Consider the following 25,020-nt stretch of genomic DNA (forward strand, 5'->3'; position numbering starts at 1 on the left):
CAAGTTGACGTTAAAGCGGCCCGCGAACCAACCCGAGTCTGACACTCTTGATCTAGAACGTTTTTATTTAATAGTTATGTAAAACTAATAGACTAGCCTGTAAGACCAAACAGTGGGAAAATTAGCACATTTATCGATTGGTTTATAAATCTTGTTATTAGGAGTACAATAATTGCATTTATGGTTTTCTTCCGACCAGTTTTTTTAAGTACGTATTCCCTCCCCCTCCTGTTTGCAGACTACGCTCACCACGTTAACATGTCGGATTCAGACTTTGGAACCAACGACACCAATGACAGAGGTGAGTCAGCAAAAATTTGGATGTATTACTCCGATTGAAAAACGAAAGATAGACGTCGACGGTAGGAAAGAATTTCCAAGGGATTGAACGTGGAAAGAAACGCAGTCATGACAGTTCATCATCAAGTCTTAGAAATATGGCACAACATCGACAATACCAAGAATGGAATTCCATTCCAAAATGGATGCCAATAGCAAGTGCTGGTTCTTTAGTACACGTGACGTGACGGGTATGTTTCGGGGTTTGGACTATAGGGGAAAGTTCTGAAAATTTCCAAGCGACTTCACATTGCAAAAACACAATTGTAACATAACCATGTTTTAAATGGATCTAATTTGCCCAGATTTCTTAATCACAAACAACTGGTGTTTCAAAAGGTGGGCGTCGACTTTAAATGTTACATTTTCTTAGCCGATGTCAGCCATGCATCATTTTGTTTCGGTCCCTCACCTCACGTGAAATATCAAAAATGTGACCACATTGGGTGTTGTTGTCAGTTAACATGTTAATAAGTCCACAAATTTAAATAAATGACTTTTTTTCAACACTGTACCTCAACCAGGAAGAAGTAACGTTGTATTTTCGTCCCCGGGCTTCCACATGTGGCGATAGTCCGATGTTTAAATTGTGATTCTGAAAAAAAATTGGGCTGTTTTAAATCAGTCCGTCTTCATACAACTTCAAATACAAAAAAAATAAAGTCATGTCAAATGCATTGTAATTTGTGATGTTGGAATCTCCCGTTTTTGGGGGGGCAGTGAATGTTACACTTGTATTAATTCTACACATAACGCAGATTAAGATGGATAACACTTTTTTTTGCCTCCAGTAATTTGCCCGTACCCCAATACCGACCCCGGGGGGAACCACACGTTTGCCACGCACCATGTCAGCACCAACGGAAACGCTACGTTTGACGTCTACTCGTTTGAACACTGGTGGAGCAAAACCAACACCGTTCCCTTTTTCCTCATCATTTTACTGTTGCCGCTGCTTTGCTTCAAATCCGCCTCCTTCTTTGCCAGGTTCACATTCTTGGGTAAGTCTCAAAACGGACTATTTTCCATACTTTGGACAAATACGTCCATTGATGAATTATTATTTCTGGTCCAGGCACCATATCGGTCATCTACCTGATCGTCCTGGTCACGATTAAAGCGGTCCACCTTGGCTTTCACCTGGAATTCCATTGGTTCGACAGTACCAGTTTTTACGTTCCAGGTATTCCGCATACATTTCTTCAAATTCGACTCAAACAGTTTTTGTGTTCTGAGGGGTCAAATGTCCAACAAATATTTTTAGGAGTGCAAAGTTCACAAAAATCAAACAAACAAAACATTAGTTGTTTTTTTTCTTCTATCTTGGCAACCCGCTGTCACATGTGGCTTTTTTTTTTTTAAATCCCTCTGCTCTCAGTGGTGCTCCATCGTGTCATATTACGCTTAGAGCGGGGGTGCCGAACCAATTCCACCGAGGGCCGAGTGGGGGCGGGTTTTCCGATACGACGCAGACACCGATGAGGTCGCCGCTGAAACTAGCATCAATTTACGGATTCCGTTTGTAGCTAAATAACTAAAAAAAAGCATCCTGTTGATTGTTTGGAAGAAGAAAAAACACCTTCCGCTATTTAACCTTTTACAAAATGACGTTTAATCCCCTTGTAAGACCGCCTTGCATGCAATCTTCACGATAACTGGCCATGCAAAACCAACCGTGCCCAGTAGAGGGCTCTACTTTTTCATACAACAACTAAACGTGCAAGGTTCAAGCGAGCCTGGAAGAGGCGGGGTCACCAACACCTGCCTGCACACCTGAAGCAAACGGGCTAACCAATGCGTCTTAGTGACGGCCATGTTCTCCTCAACATGGCCGCCACTTTCGCACATCAGAAATCCGAATAGTAACGTTGCATCTTTTTTGCAAGTGGATTTAACTGAGACTTTTTTTTAGTGTAGAGTTCCAATATCAATGCAACCATGATCATATTACAGCGATAATTAATTCAAACTTGATACCACATTCCCAAATCAAGTTTGTTACGGCTGTCAGCTTTCACTTTAGTATCTTTAGCTTCCACTATGTTGTCCCGTAGTCCCGGTTTTCTGTGGACTTTGTTGTTAATAAATTATCATTTAACGTTAATTGCCTTGCGTGTCTGTCTCATTATTGGCCAGGTTTTTCTGCAGTGGTAGTTGCGACTCCCTGCTACATCTTACCACCAGGGGGAGTCGTAACAAAGTTCAATGAACTTAGTCTTTTACGACTTTGAGATTCACTTTAATTATTCCGCTATCACATGAACATATTAGGCCAGAAAATGAAGCGTCAATCCTCCTGATATTTCTACCATAGCTTTTCCGCGATCAAATTTTCCCAAATGAAAACCGCGCTTTTGATCGATTGTCAAGTGCTTCTTTTTGATGGCTTTGAAAAAGTTTGATCTCACCCGTTTGGCATTTTGCCACCAGAACTGCGACTTCTCTTCCCCCAGCTGACCGGCGTCCTGACGTTAGCCTTCTTCATCCACAACTGCATCATCACGCTGATGAAAAACAACAAGCACCAAGAGAACAACGTAAGTAAGCCTCAGTCTCTGTAAAAAGACTTAAAATTGCAATTATATATCCAACTGCGAGTGCACAACGTTCGACCGTGTTTTGCTACTTTCAGGTACGAGACCTGTCCGTGGCGTACCTCCTCGTCGGCCTGACGTACCTTTACGTGGGAGTGTTGATTTTTGCCGCTTTTCCGGCTCCTCCCCTCAGCAAAGACTGCATCGAACCGGTAAGACTGAACGCCATTCGCTGGCATCCTTTCCTGAATCGAGTTGACAATAATCAATGTGATGATTTCCCCTTGCACTACTCAAATGTCACTCGCTGGAGAACAGCGTCCCGTTGCTAGCATTTAAAGGAGCGTCAATTATTCATTCAATGGCCCCAACGTTTCAAAAGACAGGAATTGTTTTTGCGACCAACGTATTTTCTCGCATTAGCCGCCTCCGCGTATAAGCCGCGCCCTTAAAATTGCCTTAAAATGGTTGAATTTGACCATTTCTCTCGTATAAGCCGCTCCCTGAGTGACAAATTTCTCCTTCATATTCGTGGTTTTAATAGGGAGTACAAATGTGTTACTTTGAAGGGAAATCTTAAGACAACGTGGTATTTCGGAGATACTGTATCAATCGAAAGGTCGTTGCCTGCACGTAGACAAATTCAAAAAGGAAGTCACGTGAGCAGTACAACCAGGAAGTGTGTCCGTTTAACTACCGGTAAAAGGTAAGATGGAGGCTCCCTGAGCGAGAAGTGAGTTTTTTTCCCGATTTTCCCCCTTGAATTTCATTCATAGACGCCAAAATAAATTTTGTTTAGTGTTTTATCTTCTCTATTTTGAAATAAATGACCGTATCGGCCGCACATTATGGTGTTTGGTCTTTGTCACCTTGCAGTTTCGTGCATGTCAAGTCTAATTTATGCGCATATAAGCCGTACCTTTATGCGAGAAAATACGCTAATCCAAATGTGATTGTCAGTGATAAAGCTTAGATTTTTCCTTTTAAAATTCAATTGTCAGCCCTTAAAAGTTATTGTTATGATTTAGCATTTTTGACCACCTATCTGAGCCCTTGAGGTGGACTTTTGCAATCTAGCCGTTGGAAATGTAACGCTAATTTAGCTACGTGGTGGACTTTGAACTGAACTAAGTCTTTTGACTCGTTTTTTTTTAAATGACACGATATTGATTTGTTTGTCTGTCTTCTGCCCACCAGAACTTCTTAGACAATTTCTCCAGCGGTGATGTGATGGTGTTTGTGGCTCGCAGCTTCCTTTTGTTCCAAATGATCACGGTTTATCCTCTACTGGGATACTTGGTGCGAGTCCAGATGATGGGACAGTTATTTGGAAATCATTACCCAGGGTAAGAGCCTTGCTTCTCACCGTTCCAATTTCCAAGTTGAGCTACGGAATGCCTGCCAATTTCAATTTTCATCGGAAAGTCCAAATGAGTAAATACGGACAATTTCCGTGGAAATATTTCCTAGGTTTTTACACGTCTTCAGTCTGAACGTCTTGATCGTCGCCGCCGGCGTCCTCACGGCAAAGTTTTACCCCAACATCGGCTCCATCATTCGGTACGGTTCGTCTTATTAACGGCGTCAAAACAAAGGCTAAATCCAAGATTTTCTGTTTTGTGATCCGGCAGGTTTTCCGGGGCGACTTGCGGCTTGGCGTTGGTCTTCGTCTTCCCTTCCTTGATTCACATGATCTCCCTGAGACGACGGGGCGCCCTCCGTTGGCCGTCGGCGGCGTTTCACAGTTTTCTCATCCTGTTGGGCGTGGCCAACTTGATGGCTCAGTTCTTCATGTAAAAACCGAAGAGCTCCTTCCGCCAAACCTCAGGACGATAAAGTGCGTTGTTAATCAAGGCCGCAATGTTGCCACGGTCCTCCTATTTATCCGTCTTTATCTTCTGCCCTTGTCTTCCAGACGCTTGCAGGTCATTTGGGATTATTACAATCTTTGTCTTCTCACTTCTATGTGAAGCTTTTAGGAAGGGAAGCGTATTTAAAGTTGAAATTGATCATTTCCAATGGCGTTTTTTTTGCACATCAGTCGGGTCCGAGTCTCCTGATTTTGTGGATTTGGCAATAGCCATATCTGGGAAATGTATTTAGGAGGGAAAAAGATCTTTTTGGATTGGTTCCCGATCACGTGATGGGGTCTCGTTGATTGGATGTCAAGAGAAATCCTCGTTTCTGATTCTGTCGACTTTGTTTTAAGCAGTTTTTAACAAGATGGTGCATTGGCATTTTTTAATGACCTCATCATTTTTGGTGCTGTACTTGACATTCTATGTTTAGTATTTAACTATGCAATTGGTTTTTTTTTTTGTGATCAATGCCTTAAAAGGGAAAATAAATGTGAAATCATTGGATGTGTCTTGTTGTATTTCAAGAATATAATATTTATATATTTATAGTTTCCTAATTTTCAGTCTTTTGTGTATCATTAACGCATCGCGTAACTGCAGTCATTTTCTGCTATTAACCAGTTTACTTTACATTGACTTTACATGTATTTTGAATTCCACGTTTCCTCTTATTTAGCATTTGAATTATGGATTCAACATAACTACATAACATAACTAATGACTAATTGTTAATTTCCTCCAATACCGATATAGATCTATTTGAGGGAAGAGGGAGGAGCCATTTAGTGCCATTCCCCTTTTTATGACATTTTTACCCTGAACTGTCCTTTCATTTACATTTTAAAGTCATGATGCAATTTTTCATCTATTTTCTTGGATTGTTTTTTTGGTGAGCTTTCCCAAACCAATTAATAATAGTAATATACATATATTAATTCCACTTGCCTTGGTGTCAATTGACCTCTTTTGGAAAACAAAGCATTGCTTAGTAGGGTGAAAAAGCTGAGAGCATAATCAATGAAGGGTCCCTAATTCAAGGGCCTGACAGGAAGTCCTCTCCCACGGATACCATTACTGGTATTAATTCTGGCGCAGGATTGGAAAGGGTCGCGGTGGGGTCACGCTTTCGTGTGGAGGTCACCTGACCTTTTCTTCATCTTCTTTAAAGCCCTCCAATCCTCGGATTGCTCCGCTCACCTACTTACTACCTGCTGCGGTGGTCGGGAAGGGGTTAAATGGCTTTTATTGGCGCTCTGGTGGTCTGCCGTAATGTTGGCAGATGTTCTTTGAGTTGGACTTCTTTTTTTTTTAGGGCCGGTGGGCTTCATTGGTTTTAATGTTTAATTGTTAAAGGGAAAGACAATGCCTAAATCGGGTGCAACGTCTTTTGGACTTTTTTTTTTAGGGCCGGTGGGCTTCATTGGTTTGAATGTTTAATTGTTAAAGGGGAAGACGGCGTCTAAATCGGGTGTATCGTCTTTAATAAATGAGAAAAATTGAATTTAATTGGAAAAAATGCGTTGATCAATGCACTTAAGAAGTAAAATTGATATTTGTGCAAGAATCAGTGGGGACTCAAATTGAGATTTATTAGGCGCTGCAGATGCAATCTGATTTTTCTTTTTAAATAGGGGGAATTCAAATAATATATATATATATTTTTAAAGCTAACCAGAAACGATGTTATCATCAAAAGTGAAATATATGGATCAAATTTTTTTTTTTATTTTTTTTTTTACTCGGCATCGGCACCATTTCCTACCGCACCGGCGCCCCCCAAAAATATGAATGAATAAAATAAATAGTATGAATTAGCAGGCAAACTCCTTCTTATTCATTACCCTGATTGTCTTTGCATGATGACTGGGTTACCGGAGAGGACCAGATCGCCGCGGGCCAATCCTCTCGGGACGGATCAGATGTCTGCTTGCCTCCTTCCCCTGTAAAAAAAAAAAAAAGAAAAAGAAAAAAAAAAACACACCCTTTAGTTTCAGCGTAATCAATGGGGAGTGCAGTTGGAGGAGGCGTCCTGCCTGCCATTGGCCCACGCCGCTTCTAATTGGATTAAGGAAGTGGCTGAGCTGGATGCTTTGTGCCGGGATTGGGAGAGAGGGCTTGCGCTAGGGAGGCAGGAAGTCCAGGAAGGACAGAAGAGACGAGAGGAGAAGAGAGAAGAAGAGAGGAGAGGGAGGAGGAGGCCCGAGGAGTGCCCAAAGAAGAAGAAAAAAGGGGAGTCACCCACTCCTCTTTCCTCCGTTCGCTCGCGAGCCAGCAGCCCAGCCCGCCTTCTCTCTTCTTTGGCTTACTCATCGCTTTGCGCACTCGGACGGACACCTGCCTTCCGCTCAAGCCACTGCGCCACCGCGCCGCCGGCCGGCAGGAGCCGGACGTCCGCACGAGGCAGCATGTCCCGCCGCCCGCCGTCGCCGCCGCCGCAGTGCCGGCCCGTCCCGCCTCTCGCGCTTCGACCGGCGCCAGCGCAAACGTGCCGTCGCGCCGCCGCCGCCCGGGCGCTCAGGTGAGCGGCTCGTTCACGTCTCCCCCGCGCGAGCTCTCTCAGGTGAGCGCCTCGTCCCGTCCTGGTAAAAGCCTTCCATCCGCGTCCTCATATAAGTCCCGGCGTCATCCCGGAACACCAACAAGGTCAGAATCCAGAAGGTCTCCTCGCTTCCCCCCCCCCCCCCCCCCGCGTCATGGAAAAACGGCTCCGGGCCACGCGCGTCCGGGGATCTCGCCGTTGAGCTCGAGATGACCGAGGGAATCGAGGACCACCTCTCCCCGCCGAGATCCGCCTCCCCCTCCGGCTCGGACGTCCTGGCGGGACGCGTCCCGGAGGAGAAACCCGAGGAGACCGGGGGGGATGGCGAAGAGGCGCCGGTGGCGGCGGCGGCGGCGGAGGGAGGAGGAGACGGCGGCGAGCATCCGGCCGCCTTGGGAGTCATGGCTCTGCCCGCCGCCGCCGCCACCTGCTGTGTTTGCGTGGAGATGAAACGCGTGAACAATTGCTTGCACTCCGAGAAAATCTGCATCCTGCCCATCCTAGCCTGCCTGCTAAGTTTAGCGTTGTGCACGGCCGGACTCAAGTGGGTCTTTGCCGACAAGATTTTCCAGTACCAGGCCCCCACCCATTCGGGGCCCAAACGCATAGGGCAGGACCCCGTTCTGGTTTCTCCGGACCCCACGTTGGCGCCGACGAGCCCCCGTTCGTCCCCGTCCACCCTCCCCTGGCCCCGTCGTCCCGAGGTTCTCGTGGAGGACAAGTCCACGCGAGGTTCCTACGTGGCGTCCCGGGGGAGCCCGCCCCCCGTCACCATCCGACCCGGCGTCCCTCGGACAACGCGGGAGACCAACGACATCGTCGTCTCCACGATCGGTGAGTGCGCTTTTATTTCTTTGTCCCGCCAGCGACACCCCGCGAGAATTCGCGTGTCGGGTCTTTACGATTTGTGTCCGCATGGAACGCGGGGAAAACCATCTATATTTCAGGAAGTGCGAGCTCTAGGGGCCTTGGCGTTCGATACCCGACACGTCGCGACTTGCGGGGAAGCTTGGCGGAGCCGCGTGACTAAGCTGTAGAAAAATGGCTCCCCTCCGGCGGCGTGCCGGTGGCGTGCGTGCGTGACTCTGGATTTCGCCGTTCGGATCCGGGGCGCACGGAAACCAGGGGGAAGCGGCAGCGTTTGGGCGCACGCCATGTTGCGCTGGTGAAAAAGTGAAAATCAATAATGCATGACGGCGAGTGAAACATCAGGCGGCGGGCACGGGGAGACTTCCTGTCCGCTGCCACTGCTTCTTTTCAAGGTCAGCGCCGGCTGGAGGCGGCTAATTGATGTCGCTTACCGCAGGGAAGGGGGGACGCCATGCTAATACTGTCTGCGACATAATATACGCTTTAGCCCTGCCGTATACGTAGATGGAGGTTGAATTGGATTGATTTCATAAGGGACAGCACATATTAATGAACATATTTCTATTCAGGTTAATGAACATATAGATATGTACGATTGTAACCAAGGGCTAATTTCCATTTTTAGTGCCTTGTGCAGGTTGAAGGTAAACGATGACACATACAAGACACACGTACGCATACGTAGCACAGTTTTAGACAGCGTTGTGATGGCAATTTTGTTCGTCTAATAGCCAGGCTTGAAGATGATTGCATACCTGTCAACCTCTGCCGATAACTGCCCTTATAAATGATTATGATTCAATCCCTTACAAACCCCCCAAAAACCTTACAAACACCGTACGAGTCGTACGGTGTTTGTAAGGTTTTTTGGGGGTTTGTAAGGGATTGAATCATAATCATTTATAAGGGCAGTTATCGGCAGAGGTTGACAGGTATGTGATTGGCCAAGAGGTTCAGAGACGGGAGTTGACGTATGCTAATTGCTATTGAGTTCCAGGTATGAAGAGAGAAGCTGCTTTGGCTAATTTAGCACTCTTTTTTGAAGGGAACTACACAGTCACCTCTAGAGCCAGCCAAAGTTGAGGTCTTGGAATTTTTTTTGGTACTAAATCTTGCAGTGGAGGCGGAGCTTTGTTACGAAAGATTTTGTAAAATAAGGTCTATTTTAGCTTTTATTCGGTCTTAAGTATCCGCAGGAAATGGATTGATGGTGGAAACGCTGGCTTTTCAACATGGATACAGCAGGCCAAGAGTCGAATTATTTGTTTGTTTCGGCCAGCTTGAGAAAAATTAAGATACTCAAATTGAAAAAACGTCGTAGGACATCTTGCCGTTTTATTTTGGTAAAACCCAGGTCAAATTAGGAGTGTTTAGCACAATTTTTTACGACAGTAAATCAATTTTTGATGCAAACTCAGGCCAAAATAAAATTGCATCCACCTGAAAGAGTCACGATTTGCAGTATTTTGTAGCATTTAGCGGGATTTTGAGAAGAAACGAATATTCTGGGATGAGGAGGTCAGGTATGGCAGGATTTCACAAGTGTCCGCTTGTCACCTCGTTGGAATTCGCACTCTTCCCCTCCTTTTGTGTACCGCCACCACTTTTGCAAGCGCAAACTTGTCGTGGGAAGCCAGACGCCGAACGCTATGGTCTGTATTACGTTAACGTAAACGCTTCTCTCTTTATAAAGAACCAAGCGGTGAAACTGAGGCGACTCGATGGATGGCACGGCATTTAAAATAAAGACTAGCAATATTATTAATACGCCGACGAAAGGAAGTCTTGACGCGAATGCCTTTTTCTTCAAATGTGCCGCTAGTCATTTCGACACGCTGTATGCTGGATGGTGGGCGGGGCAAAATGAGATCATTGCTCATATCATGAAATTGCTCTCCATCGTCGCCATTTTGTGTCATCATCAAAAATGTCTTTTTTTAAATACTGTATTTTAGGAGGACTCTTCATGCCAATCCAAGTAAAATTGACTTAATTTATTTATTTGGCCACTTATAGTCTAAATTTTCATCTCACTGGGATTCTCTGAAAGGTAAAATATTAATATCACAGGATAATATAGGCAAAATTAGGGGATGCTCGCGAACACAGGGCCTGGCCTAAAGGGGGCGTGGCTTAGATAAGAAGAGTTTAAAAGCAACGGGTGAATCATTTGGTGTTTCAGTGTTTAAATATTTCATCCCGCGAGGGAAGATGACGAGCAACTACAGCAATATAACAATATTTTGCCAATATTCTGTCACCCGGGGCGTTAATTTGGGCAATTTTGGAACATGTCCTTAACATTGGGTGATGACTCGATAAGGTTGTAGTATTGGTTGCTAAGTTACAAGGCTTATTTTGCCAAGTCGACACCGAAGATGAGATAGCGTCTCACCCAGCTAGCGATAACTCACCAGCCTGACAGGTTGGAAATGACAGTATACAGTAATCCCTCAAATATCGTGGCTTTACGACATCGCAGATTTTTTTCTGGCGGAAAAAAAAATTAATTAAATTTTTTTGTTCATAAAAATGTGAAAATCCACGCTGACTATGCGGAAGCCACTCCCCTTTACTACGCCTACTACTAGAACTCAGCACTAAAGTAAAAATAAATATTATTTTTTAAGTTCATAAAAATGTGAAAATCCACGCTGACTATGCGGAAGCCACTTCCCTTTACTACGCTTACTACTAGAACTCAGCACCAAAGTAAAAAAATATATATATATTTTTTAAATTCATAAAAATGTGAAAATCCACGCTGACTACGCGGAAGCCACTTCTCTTTACTACGCTTGCTACTAGCACTAAAGATATTTTTTTTAAATTCATAAAAATGTGAAAATCCACTCTGAAACTCGCAAACAGAAGCCACTTCCCTGTTTTTATTTTATTTTATTTTTTAAATAGGGTGACCCTACTTCGCTGTTTTTCATTTATCGCGGCCATGCCTGGTCTACATGAACCGCGATAATCGAGGGATTACTGTATACAATGAATCACGCTAGGTTTGGCGCTAACTACAACAAACTGACAGTCTTCAGTCCTCTGCTTTTGGCACTTGATGCAATAGCGGCATCATTTTTGATACAGCACCCTTGGCCATTGATTAGCTGACTCGCTGCCTGCTCCTTTTACGGTCGCAACGTAGTCTCGCGTTGATGGAAAGTGCTAGAAATCTTCCCCTCTAGCGTAGGATAGCTCTCCACGTCGAAGGAGCCCCCGAGTTTCGCCCCCCCAAATGTGTCGGAGACCGAGCCACACCCCAATACTGCAACAGTAGACATTACTCCGCATTGGCTCCATGTGCCACACGCTCTCTTTGCTATTTTAAAACAGGGGCTGCGCTAGGATGACGCCACGGTCTTAATTTGCGGCTTGATTCGGCATGGGATGCGCCCATTCCCCTTTGGGATTCATAAAAGTGACCTTTCAAATGGATGAACTCATTTCCATATGGCTACTTAGCTAATGAACTCTGGGTTTTGTGCTAAAAAGACACTTTTACGAGGCCTAGCGTTACGCACGGGAGGGACGGATCAAGTTGGTGGCAATTGGAAGGAAATGACAAAAGGAAAAAGGACCAGTTGGAGAAAAAGAGAATGAAAAAAATGGAGGTTGCTTATGGCGCAGCTTTGGTGAACGCACGGGGACACGTAAACCTCGGGAGAGATGCAACGTTTGCGTCAGCGTTCGCAGAGAAAATGCGATTGAGTCAAGACTGAGGTCAGGGGAAAAAAGGACGAATACTGATGAGTCGGCTGGGGTAGAGACGGGACAAAAAAATAAATAAATTGCAGGAAAGTGCTGCCATTTCTATCAATTTAAAAGAAAGTGCATCAGGAAAATGAAATACATGACAATAAGTGGCTCAGAAAATGAATGAATTGAGATTCAGCTTGGCACAATTGGTTGTTACAATTTGCGAGTATTTCACTTGCAACCACTAGGTGGTAGCACACTGACTCTAAATCTGACTAAAGAAGAAGAATGAGACTATTTGCGGATGATTATTGAAAATCCATACCTGTCAACTGAGACGTTTCCCCCGTATTTTATACTTTTTTAAAAGAATGTTCTTTGTAAAATCGTGCAAAAAGGTGAACTATATTTTTTAAATTATTATTTTAAAATAATTGAAATATTATCTTACAATGAAATATAAATATTTTATTATCAGGACTTTAAGATTCGCGCAAAAAGGTGAACTATTTTTTTTAATTTTTAATATTTTAAAATATTTGAAATATTATCTTACAATGAAAGATAAATATTTTATTATCAGGACTTCAAAATTCGTGCAAAAAGGTGAACTATTTTATTTTTTATTTTTAATATTTTAAAATATTTGAAATATTATCTTACAATGAAATTTAAATATTTTATTATCAGGACTTCAAGATTGTTATGTTCATTATATTTGTTTTTCACATGATCAGCAGCAATGTCAGTCAAAATGTTCTTTTCTTTCGTCATTTCAGTTTTTTTCCTGCATTCAAATGCAACAATGATGTAAAAAAATTAAGTTGTTAATAGGCACGAAAAAGTTGAGGGGTAATTTTTTTTTTAAAAATGCAACAAATTGAGCAGGAAGAGGAATTAACCAAAGGCGAGCGACATGATGCAAAGGCGAGTGAGTGAGTGCTGCAGTGAAATCTAAAGAGCAAGCCGAAAGGAAGCCCATGAATAAACCATCGCGAGCTGCCTGGCTGCGAATATTCTCCCAGAATTCACTTAAGTTGGTCAGGGAATACAAGAGCGGAAGTTGTAGTAAAACTAGCGCTTGCTTTCGGCTCACGCTACTATATTTTGGCATGCAAAATATCAAGTTATGACCCAATATTATGCTCATGCTGGCTGGATTTCTTCAAATTCATACCATTAAGCAGACACGGGTTGCCACGTCCGTGTCCTCCTGTCAGCGTCCTAGAAATTTGGTTAACTTAAAATGAACGTAATTCAATTTCAGGAGCGGGCGCTTAGAGGTTGTAGGAACAATTTTTCCAATTATATACATATATATTTATTTATTTTTTTAAAGAAAACCGGGCGATAGCTACAAGTAGCAATGGATAGCTTATTTTCAGATTCATGCATTATCTGGCAACATAGTGAGAACTATCAAATGATGATAATGATGGTCAGAAAACAAAATATACTTCAACACAGGAAACAAAATGGAGGTGCAGAGACCTCGAACTCATCTCATGTGATGCTAAAGAGTCATGTTTTATGCTCAAGTGGTACATATTGACAGATTTATAATACTAATAATAGAAAGTGTTGGTGTTAATACGATACAGGAATCCTCAGATTGGTAGATAAAAGCAAGATACGGATTGGTTGTCCTCTCCTTCCTGCCAAATATGCCGAGTCGTAACATTATTTGCGATATAATTGTCTTTTTGAACTTGAGCACCGTTCACATCATGAGAAAAGCAATGACTCATCATTTTGCCCAAGGTTATGCCAGAAAGGTATCCGCAATAGGAACGCCCTCTTGTGACTATTTTTGTCATTGATGTCAAAGAGGGCGTGTCCCTCCAAAAGCTACACTAAATTTGCAAAAAAATAAAAATATGCATTATCAGCTTCTTTGTTTAGTTTACTCATCAGCTATAAGTTATTTTTTTAAAGTGTTACAGCTCAAGATTTAAAAAAATGCTGATGATTATTTCTCAAAATAGCCAAAGGCACAAGTTAAATATTGTATAAGTGTTTTGACTTGACTTACCAAAAATGGCATTAACTGCGGCAGGACATCTGTCTGGTTGAGCTCCAGAATATTCTCCTTGCATGCAGATTTAATGGTTTTTCGAGCCAACTGCCAAAAAAACAACAAGCAAATGGGATTAGCCAAAATGTATTCCTCTTAATAAGAACAGTCACATCTGCTCTATTCGCGAAAACACAATATAAAGATGACCATGTATTTCCTTTGCATGCCTCTTAATATTTTAACAGTCTTACCTCTACTTATGAATGCCTATAGTTACAAAATTTTGTTATTCATTTTAAGACATTAATAAATCATTTTCTTCATTTTTGTGTTGCTCAGATCTTTCATACAAAATTGAATATTTTGTAACTTGAAAATTTCGTAAGTAGAGCAGTACTTTATATGTAATATAAAGTACTGCTCTACTTACGAAATGTTCAAGATACGGAAAAAGTACGGCAACCGATTAATTTCGTAAGTAGAGGTAAAACTGTATTTCCTTTGCATGCCTCTTAATATTTTAACAGATACTTTCAAATTCCTGAAAATTGTACCCATGAATTAACTATCACTTAGCATTCATTGTTTTTTTTTTTTCCTGGGTGTCTCGTGCAGCTTCGTCCAGCACCAGCACGACCACCAAGACGTCCAGTCACGTGACGCGTTGCAGCGACAGCCAGAAGAACTACTGTGTTAACGGAGGGGAGTGCTTCACCCTCGAAATCATGCCTGGCAGTACAAAGTTTTTGTGCAGGTAAGGACATTATCGGATTCTTACAATAGCGCCTTAGCGGCTACTTTGTGCTTGCGTGCGTGCGTGCGTGTCCGTTTGATGACTTTGCTGCTTTGTTGTTTGTCGTACTTGACGTGATCTCCACGTCCAACCACTCTGAAGACCATTCATTCTCCCTCGTGCCAATTACCGAGAGTGGTTCCACTTGAGAAAAGAAGCCAAGGACGGCCGCAGGGAAACTCATACGTGGGCATTAAATTAACGCTACGGGACTTTGGCCATCTTGTCTAGGACGCCCGTGGGTGGCAAAAAAAATCCAATCTGACAAATGATTTTTTAAACATAATTCATTCTGGCCGGGAACCGCTTGGGCTCCGATCCTTGGGGGATGCGGTCTGGGGACATCGGTATTGCTTCCCAGGTTTTGACATATACGATGTGATTTTGTCGGTTTCCTCGAGACGCCATCTTGGACTGTCGCTAGAGCGGTTTGTCGCCGAGCGTAAATCGGCGACTTCCTCGGTCTGTCAAAACAGGCCAAAAAACTTTGAGCTAAGCCATCGTGCCTTCTAATATAGAAGTACCAGGTGAGGCGGTTTGGGGTCCTGCTGAAGGCCGATGGGAGGAGCCAGGTTGTGAGTCACTTCGCCAATGGCAGACTTCTGGTCAATAATATTTTGAGTGTCTTTCAGACCATCTATGCGTTGTCCACGGTCCATCAGATCTTCATACATCCACCCACCGTGGACAATGAAGAATTTGACATCCATCCGTCCAAGATTTGACTCCCATATCAGTTTTTATTTGTTTTTTTTGTTTTTTTTTGCTCCATCTTGTCCGTCCTGTGCGTAACATGTCAGTACTGTTATTTTCTTGTCCGACCAGGTGCTCGACCGGATTCACTGGGCACCGATGTGAACAAGCTGTGCTTAAGAAAGTCTCGAACCCAAAACGTATGTGATCCCTGTATTCAGTCCCACATGTCATGACTGGTGTTTCACCCTCATCTTCCCCCTTTTTTTGGACAACAACAGTTGCGTTTGGTGGCCAGAAAAACCTCGATTTCCAATGGTGTGCTCTCATTTTTTGGGGCATTTGGACTCTCCGTGAGCGATGCGCTGAAACTTGCATGTAGCGTAACGACCGACCCCGACCTCCCCCCCAGCCCATCCCATTCCAGGACGGGGTCCGCTACTTTGTTTTGACGCTCATTACCCCTTACTAATTTGTCATTCCGACCCCCACGTGGAGGCTAACACTTGCACGTAGAATGCTAGAATGTGTTTTGTAACCAGGTTTTGGGATAAAAGGTCTGACGGGGATGGGATTCGGGTGACTTCTGGGGTCCTAGGCTCCTCCCCCTGGTCTTTGGGGGGCCCTTATCTAAGTCACAATAATCGTGTAGCGATCCTTACTTATTGGTGTATTGGCGAAAAAGCTCGGTCTGGTGTTTACATGCACATTTCAGTCATCTGCTTAAAATAAAAGCTCCTCAGATCCAATTTTTAATCAAACTAAAATCTCTAAGTGGATCATTTGTCTGGCTAATTCTGCCTGCCAACACCAGTGATGACTATTGTGGGTTCTCCTTTGCTTTAATCATCTAACTGGGCCTTTTTTTGTTCTTGTCTGTTTCTCTTTTCTCTTCATCAGGTGTCCAAATGAATTTACTGGTGATCGCTGCCAAAGCTATGTGATGGCCAGCTTTTACAGTAAGTCTTCTTCTTCTTCTTCTTCTGGTGCCTGTTTCATTTGGGCAGATGTTGTTTTTTTTCCAAGCTGACCGTCGTCTTCTTCAGAAGCCGAGGAGCTGTACCAGAAACGGATTCTAACAATAACGGGAATTTGCATCGCGCTCCTCGTCGTGGGAATCATGTGCGTGGTGGCCTACTGCAAAACAAAGTACAGTCATGCTACCTTTTATGCACTCTTTTGCACACCTAAAAAGCAAAATGGCCGTATTTTCTCGCATAGACGCCGTATTTGTCGCCCCAAAAAATGATGACTGGATCAAGGGGACGGCTTATATGCACACAAATTAGACTTGACATGCACGAAACTGCAAGGTGACAAAGGTGAAACGCCATAACGCAAGACAATGTGGCCGATACGGTTATTTGTTTCAAAATTGAGAAAAAATCAACGGATAAAACACACAAAAAATATATATATTTTGACGTCTATGAATAAAATTCAAGAAAAAAAAGCCATATCTTGCATAAAACGTGAAAAAACTCACTTATTTGTGCCTGCCATCGGTCAGTCAGGGCACCCCCATCTTACCTTGGGATGACAAACTAGACCACTACGGACACACTTCCTGGTTGTACTGATCACATGACTTCCTTTTTAATTTGTCTATGTGCAGGCAATAACTTTTAGGAATGTGCAATCCAGAAATCGATTATACAGTAGCTCAGAAAAAGCATGTGCGATGATTTTTCTTAAGATTTTCCCTTTAAAGTAACACATTTGCACTCCCTATTAAAACCATGAATATGGAGGTGAAAATTGTGAGTCAGGGGGCGGCTTATAAATTGTTAAATTCAACCATTTTAAGGCAATTTTAAAGGTACGACTTATACGCAGAGTCGGTTAATATGCGAGAAAATAGGGTACTTTTCCCTTCCTATCCTGAAATGCTTTCATTTTGATCCACGTTGCCTGGTTGTTTGGTAAACAGGAAGCAGAGGAAGAAGCTTCACGACCGTCTCAGGCAGAATTTGAGGTCCAAGAGAAACAAAGTGTCCAAATCAGCCAGCCGACGACAGGTTTCCAATTTGCCTCTGCAGGATTTGCAGCACGCCAATGTATGCTCGCACGAAACGTGACGCTCGACGTGGATTCGTTAGCGCCGTCTTTCAATTTTTTTGTCGTCTTATCAGCCACGTAACGGGACGGCAATCCAAGACGCAGACGAGAAAGAGGCAGAGAGCACCTTCTCGGCGAGCAATTATGCCTTATCCACACAGCAGCCGACCACGCTCACCCACGTCTCCAGCCAAAGGTAAAGAGAGGCTTCCCGTTTTGGGGTATATCCATCTATACTCTTCATTTGAATCTGATCCTAAAACAGAAAGTCGGCACTCATGATTTACTTTCCTGGGCCACAGAAAATGATGCGGTGGGCCAGATTTGGCCCCCAGGCCGCCACTTTGACACGTTTTAAAGGGTTGCTGCAAAAAAGTGACAGAGTAAAAACATTCTGAAATGGGGAAAAAAATGGCAAATAATTGTCTAAATGGTCGTGTGTGCGTACTATATTTTGGGGGGAAACCCAGACACTCCAACAATGTTACTATTATTATATGACTAATATAATATTGAATTAAAATTAAACCCTTTAGAATGAGTAAAACTATCATTAATGGAAACAAACCAAAGACATGTTGCAAGGGGTGCTGGAGCCTATCCCAGCCAACTATGAGCCCACCCCAAATTGGTCCCCAGCCAATTGGAGGGCACAAGGAGACAGACAACCAATCATTCATAGCTAGGGGCGCTTTAGAATGGTCAACCAGCCTAGCATGCATGTTTTGGGGATGTGGTTGGAAACCGGAGTACCCGAAGAAAACCCACACAAGCCCGGGGAGAACGTGCAGACTTCACCCTGAGGCGGACCTGCTAACCACTCATCCACAGGGCCGCCAACAAACATCTAGTGTCCGTCCGGATGGACATTTTAATGTCAACAAATAAAGTTGAGAGGAATTAATGCAGGCACTGAAGCACCCCCAAAAAAACAAGAACACATTCTGAAACATCAAATTGATGTGGGTGTCTTAGACGTGTCCAGATATAAATGTCCCCCCCTCCTCCCTGTCTCCACAGCTGGAGTCATGACTGGAGCAACAGTGTGGTGTCTGACACCGACACTGACTCTGTCTCTGTCTCCATGATGTCATTGATGGAGAATAGGCAGCGTGCCCCCCAAGCCCGTAGAGGTCGCCTCAATGCCATTGGTGGCATCAAAGACCTTAGTGCTCACTCAAAGAAGAGCCCACACATGTCCAACTCCAACAGGGATGTGTCGTAAAACACGAGGTAACTCATTCATTTTAACTTTGCGCAGCAGAGGACCAAAAAATCCAAAGCCAACAAGAACGAAAAACTGGACTTCATAATAGTACCTCAAGTTTTGTCTTTTACAAGACGCTAGCAAAGTTAGCCCAAAACTCCCGTTCACAAACTCTCGCTATTTTCCCTTATCTTCTCTCCGTGACAACAAATCCCATCTCGCCATTTTTAATTTTGAATGAGTGATTGCGCAAACGAGCGGCCCGCCGGCTGAGTGGTTAGCGCGTCGGCCTCTCGGCTCCGGAATCCTGGGTTCGAATCCAAGTCGATCCACCCTTGCGGAGTTTGCATGTTCTCCCCGGGCCTGCGTGGATTTTCTCCGGGTACTCCGGTTTCCTCCCACATTCCAAAAACATGCTAGGCTAGCTGGTTGAACACTCTAAATTGCCCCTAGCTATTAGTGATTGGTTGTTTGTCTCCTTCTGCCCGAAGTCAGCTGGGAGGGGCTCCAGCACCCCCACGACCTTTGTGAGGATAAAGCGGTTCAGAAAATGAATGAATGATTGCGCAATCTGCAGCGAGGCTCCGCCTACCACTGCCTCCTTTGACCACCTTGTCCGTCCCCGCCGTGTTTACTACGACCTCATTTCACAAAACATCTCCTTTCTCGTATTCTGTAGGCATCCATCCGCCGAGAAGGCCCCGCCTCAGCCGTCTGGGGTCCCGTGCAGCCCCGCCGCCACTCCGGGCTCCCCGCCGTCCGAGACGTCGGCCACCCTTTCCAGCCAGGCCACCTCGGTCCCCTCCCTGAGCCCCTGGGCCGAGGAGAAGCGCCCCCTGCTTTTGTCCAAGACGCAACGTCCGGCCGACGAAGCCAAGAGGACCTCGGCGCATTACAACCACGGCCAGGAGGCGCGCAGCTTACCGCCCAGCCCGCTCCGTAGCGCCGAGAATCGCAACCGCCGGTCGGTTCCGCCGGCCGCCGCGGCCCGCCGCGCCATCTCGGCGTCCACGGAGAAGCTAGTCAACGCAAACAACGTGATCAATAACTACGGCGTCAGAGAAACGGCCGTGGCGAACGGCCACGGGCCGCGTGCCAAGGAGTTCAGCATCGAGAACGTGGCGGCCGGCGAAGCGGAGGATCCAAAGGGCGATCGCACGCCGTTTATTTCTATCGAGAACGCTAAAGCTCTGCTGCTACGAGCGAAGGACGGTAGTAGGACTGCCGCGGCGTCGCTAAACGGGGACCCGCCGGCCCTCTCGCCCGCCACCGCCGCCAACGTCTAAGAACTGTTTCAAGAACAAGGGGGAGGAGCTACTCGTTTCAGGAAGAAGTTAAAAAAAAAACACTCACTATTTAACCTTTATTTTCTAATAAATTATTTGCAGCAGAAAGACTTTTGAAGATAATAAAAAAGCCAGACTTTTATTTTAATGACCTAGCGAATATACCATTTTATAAATTCCCAAATTTAAAAAAAAACAATTTGTTGATGTCTTGTAGATGAAGTGCCATACGCAGGTATGTAGCAGTGTGGAGAAAAAAAATATTAATGCATAGGGTAGTGTATGAAAATATCAATGGTGCCTTTCTGTTGGGAATTTTAAGGGAACTGCAATGGCAAACAGGGCCGTCCGCGTATTCACCATCGTCCAATCATGCAAGCCGCCTTCAATATTTCACATTTTTGAAGTCCAGAAGCCGAAATGGATCCATTTGGAAGGAAGGAGAGGTCCAAATGCATGCTAGACCCATCCCGGAACCACCAGGTGGATTCACGTCACCAAGCTACGACATCCGCCATTATCGCTGTCACCCAAATGGATGAAATAATAATATGTAGTAGATGTACCGTACACTAACTAACACACGCAAGCGAGATGCAGATGTAATCAGTTAACTGTGAAGAAAACACTTTTGGTCTCATCATGGTCACACTTTCGTCAACTCGAATGTCAATGAAGGACTCGATAAATCGGTTAGGACTTGAATATGTCGTTCTAAAATATCCAGATTTACTGATTACATCTTTGAAGTTAAAAAAAAAAAGTTTGTTTAAAGCATCAATTAAAAAAATGTAAGGCTCTTGATTTCCTTTGTAAAGACAATGTCTTTGGCAATGCTTTTTGAGAATTAAAAAAAATTGCACCACATGGAAATGCCTCGCTTATTATTTATTTAAAAGTACATTCATGCTCTTTCACAACTTTTAATTATGCGCAGTAGAGATGTTTGTTTTTCAGGCCGCTTTTTAAAGGTGTATTGAAAAAAAAGTTTTTCAATAGAAATAAATGGTATTGACCTAAAAACTATTTCAATAATTCTATCATTTATTGGAAGAAGCTCATGACCATATAGTAACATTGTTGTTTAGAAGACTTATAAACATATATAACAAGATATAAAACATATTTTCGGCGAGCGGTTAATATAAACGAACACACGCCGATGGTTCAATTGACGTCCGGATTAATTAACAACAGCAGGTGCAACAGTGATTAGCACGTCCGCTTCACAGTTTTAAGATTAAGGGTTTAATCCCTGGTGGGATTGGCCTACCTTTGTGTGTGGGGTTTCTCCGGGTGTTCTGTTTTTGTCCCACATCTTCAAAACACGCGTGGTAGTCGGCATCATCAAAACATGCATGCTAAGCTAGCTGCTTGCACACTCGAAACGACCATAGCCTAGCTATGATTGGTTGTTCGTCTCCCCGTACCCCGTGATTGGCTGGCTACCAATTCAGGGTGTTTCCCACTTATACTTCTCAAACCTGGCTGTGATGCGTTCCAGTGACCCCTGTGAAAATAAGCGTAATGGAAAATGAATTGAAGAATGAAAACGGATATTATTTACTGCTATCATTTATAGAACCAAAAAAACACTCACAAAAACCAGCAGAAAAGGATATACGGTATTTTGGCCATGTTGACTCAGGGCGTGAGCGGAAACGCGGGATTCCCACAATCCACCTGCTCACGTTTGGAGCTTTGTTGTGATGAATCCAAACCGGAAGTGCTTTTCCTGTTGCGGGTGACTACCGAAGGGAGGAAAGCCAGAAAGGGAGGCTGCGACTGTCCAACTTGCCGCTGCCAAACAGGTTTCTGCTTCTTTTCCTCATCATTTCCCCCCTCTCCTTTAACCCTCGTTATGTCCCGTGAATTTAGACGGATCCGATCTTTAAATAAACCCATTTCATTTCCATCGCTCTCATGTGCGACTCTCCCTTTCATTTACGGCTTTACTCCATTACATAATGTCATTTACTAAACTCCAAGCGCGCATCGCGATTGTTGTCTTTTTCATATTTTTTGCCCGGTTTTCACCGGGGTTTAGCAATTATCTGTGGTTAACCGGCGATCTGTTCATTTCAGGCCCGATATTTAGCATAAGAGCCCGTTCCGAAACCAGCCGAATAGCCTTTATGTCGATTTCATAGCGCTATGTTGCTTTGCTCATGACAAGGTGGATTTGAATCCAAACTGGGGGCATTTTCATCTCAAATGTGGGCACCTGCACCCCTATCTGATGTTTTATTGCCCCAGCATTTTTTGACGCAGCCTCGCCATGGCGTGCCTCTGCAGATTCTCTTCCTCATCCTCTTTTCTTTCCTAGCCTGCAAAATGTAGCCACGACAGTGCAACAATAATTCCATCCGCCATCCTTTTAAATATCATCATATTTTCTGTTCATCACGGCAAGAGGTTGCATTTTTGTCCCCCTAAATGTTGTTAGCTGCTATTTTAGGGCCATCGTCAATGAATTGTTTCGCACACAATTGGCATTTTCGATGTTGCTTTAGTCAAAGTGCGTTTTTACCGCATACATTGTTTAAGGCCATTAAAATCTAGTCTATTGAAGTCAGATACACATATGAAATTGCCTATTTTATGATATAGTACATCATTTGATATGTTTGAAATACAAAAGAGCAGTTCCTTTTGTAAACATGTCGAAAGCTCCTTTATTACTATTTATGAATTGTTTTAAAACATACCATCTCCAAAAAAAAACCTCCTACACAACACATCCAATGTTAAAGTAGCAAAGCTCTCTTATAAATGTCAATTTTTCCGAATCAGGGTAGTATTATCTTATAATATACACTAACAGAATATCATGGCGGATGTTAGGGTTTGTTGGTTACATTTGTTGGCAGGTCATTTTACTTTTAATTCAAATTTAAGGGCTACAAAAAGCTATGTTTTACACTAAGCAACAGTCTTGGTCTTGCAAGTACATCCCACCATTTTAGGAAAAGTACAACAATAGTCAAATCCACTTACGGTTTCGGGAATACGCCAAGTTCTGATCCATTTTTCCCCCCCATTTCATCCGCCAGTGCGACTGCCGAGATGGAAGTGGATCTGAGTAGCGTGTCCAGAGCTCGCGTGTCCATCCTCCCCGCGTCCGAGATCAAGGCCACGTTGAAAGCGGAATCCGAACGACCCCGCTGCGCCAGCACGCCTTGCTCGCCCATCCGCGGTACCGTGGCGGGCTACCAGATCCTCCACATGGACTCCAACTACCTGGTGGGCTTCGCCACGGGCGAGGAGTTGCTAAAACTGGCCCACAAGTGGTCGGAGAACTCCCCGGAGAAGAGCCCGGGCCCCTCCCCCGTCCCCGGCTCCTCCAAACCCCTGGACGCCGGCGTCCAGCGCTCTTCCAGAACCTTCAAAGCCAAAAACCGCTACTACCAGCCTTACGACATTCCCGCCGGCGCCAACGGGCGGCGAAGGCGGCGCATGCCCAGCTCCAGCGACACCTTCCTCAGGTCCACATCAAGTTCGGGGGAACACGGCAGGGGCGCGCGAGCGCCGATCCCCTTGTGTCGTTTCAAAGGCAAGAGGACCCAGTCCAAGTCCCTGGACTACCTCAACCTCGACAAAATCGCCATCAAGGAGTCGTCAGACACGGAGGTGCTTCAGTACCAGCTTCAGCATCTCACCCTGCGAGGAGAGCGCGTGTTCAGCAGAAATAAAACTTAAAAACCCGTCTCGGGGCGGGAGTCGGGGTGCCGTATCCGCCCCGATTAGAAGCGAGACGGCCCCGTACGTGGAAGGGAAGGTTTTTTTTTTAGCGCTCGCGGCGTATTGGGATGGTGGAGGTGAAAATGTGAATGATATCTTAGCAATAACTAACCGGGTTTCCCTAGTTTTTATTTATTCCAGCCGAGACGTGCACATATCACATGGTGTCGGCTTTAAAATTACAATCGTGCTGGTTTTACTGCCATTTTTACTCGGGGCTGAGGATCTGAAATGAACACCATGAAGTAGTACTTGCGTTCTATTCGTTGTTTTGTTCCGTTGTGTCATTTCATATTTGTGTTATTAAATCGCTAATGTAGTGATAATTAATTTGTGGGAAACTCACGATACGATTTACGACGATTTGCGTGGGTCGGGAAATCGTTCTACTACACAAGTACCGTATTTTCTGCACTATAAGGCGTATCTAAAAGACTTCCATTTTCTGAAAAGTCGTCACTGCGCCTTATATATGGATCAATATTGATTAATCTTCATATGAAATTCTTTTTAGCACATCTAGTTGACGTATAACACAACCCCTAACCACTACTAGTACAGCACCATCTATTGGATGCATAACACGATCCCCTACAACGACTGCGCCTTATATTTGAAACCCATTTCAAGATAGGACATTCATTAAAGTGCACCTTTTACTCCAGAAAATACGGTAATAGCAAAAAGTGGGCGCAATTGATAAGACTTGAATCCTCCATTTGACCAATTTACGTGCAAAAACAGGCATAAATCGGTTTAAAAACCACCCAAACTCTTCATATCAATTGAGTACTTAGCACTTTGCTTGCAAATATGGTGGGATATTGTTTTTATTAGCATTATTGGGCCTAAAAAGCTACCAAAAAGTACGTTTTTGAGTTTTCTGTATCTGAAGGCACTGCGGTTTGTTAGCATCAACACTGTTAGCTGCTTTTTTAAATATTAGCGAGCCATGGCGAGAGAAAAATTCAGCCGCCTTTTGTGTTTGCCATCATTAATTTTGCTTTGAAAGAAAACAACCGATTATTTTATCACCTCAACTATCTCAGCCTGGGATGTGATATGCAATATAGACCATACGGTATAGTTGTTGATTTAGCAGTCACGGACATTTGATAACCCGCACATTCACAAGGGTGTATAAACTTAATTGTATATGTATAAAAACTCACCTTTCCTCACAAACCTTTGTTTGTTCCACTGCTCACTCGATGTTAACTGATGACTGTTATGGTACTGATTAAAGCTTATTACAATCTTAGAAGCTTATACTTGTGTCTTTTTAACCCATAATAACGCCTAAAAATGTTCCAAAAAAATCAAACAAAACTCCTGAGAACCCTGAATAATTTAGAAAGAAAAACGGTGCCATCTGGTCA

General features: G+C 44.0%; 3 protein-coding genes and 1 long non-coding RNA gene across 5 annotated transcripts in view; 3 read left to right on the forward strand and 1 right to left on the reverse strand.

Moving 5' to 3' along the window:
• slc38a9 (solute carrier family 38 member 9) overlaps positions 1-5,236 on the forward strand; it is a 9,588-nt gene extending 4,352 nt beyond the window's left edge. Inside the window, exons 8-16 of the mRNA XM_077622019.1 lie at positions 239-301; positions 1,131-1,340; positions 1,415-1,522; positions 2,770-2,876; positions 2,972-3,085; positions 4,071-4,219; positions 4,344-4,433; positions 4,505-4,710; positions 4,789-5,236. Coding sequence (XP_077478145.1) covers positions 239-301; positions 1,131-1,340; positions 1,415-1,522; positions 2,770-2,876; positions 2,972-3,085; positions 4,071-4,219; positions 4,344-4,433; positions 4,505-4,670 — 1,007 coding nt within the window. The 3' untranslated portion in view covers positions 4,671-4,710; positions 4,789-5,236. The remainder of the gene's footprint in view (positions 1-238; positions 302-1,130; positions 1,341-1,414; positions 1,523-2,769; positions 2,877-2,971; positions 3,086-4,070; positions 4,220-4,343; positions 4,434-4,504; positions 4,711-4,788) is intronic.
• LOC144090513 (uncharacterized) overlaps positions 1-21,549 on the reverse strand; it is a 23,729-nt gene extending 2,180 nt beyond the window's left edge. Inside the window, exons 1-7 of the long non-coding RNA XR_013305420.1 lie at positions 21,501-21,549; positions 21,174-21,410; positions 13,879-13,968; positions 6,574-6,672; positions 3,017-3,118; positions 2,748-2,843; positions 855-934 (exon numbers count right to left, since the gene is read on the reverse strand). This is a non-coding gene — a long non-coding RNA (uncharacterized LOC144090513). The remainder of the gene's footprint in view (positions 1-854; positions 935-2,747; positions 2,844-3,016; positions 3,119-6,573; positions 6,673-13,878; positions 13,969-21,173; positions 21,411-21,500) is intronic.
• Positions 7,419-20,767, forward strand: nrg1 (neuregulin 1). Of its 2 annotated transcripts, none has more exons than XM_077622016.1 (7): positions 7,419-8,105; positions 14,479-14,617; positions 16,250-16,308; positions 16,396-16,498; positions 17,280-17,406; positions 17,482-17,603; positions 19,294-20,767. In XM_077622016.1, the coding sequence occupies exons 1-7, from the start codon at positions 7,481-7,483 to the stop codon at positions 19,898-19,900; spliced, it is 1,782 nt and encodes a 593-aa protein (XP_077478142.1). In that variant the 5' UTR covers positions 7,419-7,480; the 3' UTR covers positions 19,901-20,767. The 2 variants fall into 2 exon arrangements, with proteins under 2 accessions (XP_077478142.1, XP_077478144.1); XM_077622018.1 differs by having other exon boundaries at positions 16,399-16,498.
• macir (macrophage immunometabolism regulator) lies at positions 21,545-24,903 on the forward strand. Its single transcript, XM_077622044.1, has 2 exons — positions 21,545-21,711; positions 22,954-24,903. The coding sequence occupies exon 2, from the start codon at positions 22,967-22,969 to the stop codon at positions 23,597-23,599; it is 633 nt and encodes a 210-aa protein (XP_077478170.1). The 5' UTR covers positions 21,545-21,711; positions 22,954-22,966; the 3' UTR covers positions 23,600-24,903.
• The last annotated feature ends 117 nt before the right edge of the window (positions 24,904-25,020 follow it).

This window comes from Stigmatopora argus, chromosome 16, assembly GCF_051989625.1.
Source record: "Stigmatopora argus isolate UIUO_Sarg chromosome 16, RoL_Sarg_1.0, whole genome shotgun sequence".
NCBI classification, from domain to species: domain Eukaryota; kingdom Metazoa; phylum Chordata; class Actinopteri; order Syngnathiformes; family Syngnathidae; genus Stigmatopora; species Stigmatopora argus.

Excerpts from the sequence above, each read along its gene's own strand:
- nrg1 (XM_077622016.1), top strand. The coding sequence starts at position 7,481 with ATGACCGAGGGAATCGAGGACCACCTCTCCCCGCCGAGATCCGCCTCC. Across the intron at positions 14,618-16,249 it reads AGTACAAAGTTTTTGTGCAG|GTGTCCAAATGAATTTACTG; the intron begins GTAAGGACATTA and ends TCTCTTCATCAG. Across the intron at positions 17,407-17,481 it reads AGGATTTGCAGCACGCCAAT|CCACGTAACGGGACGGCAAT; the intron begins GTATGCTCGCAC and ends TCGTCTTATCAG.
- macir (XM_077622044.1), top strand. The coding sequence starts at position 22,967 with ATGGAAGTGGATCTGAGTAGCGTGTCCAGAGCTCGCGTGTCCATCCTC.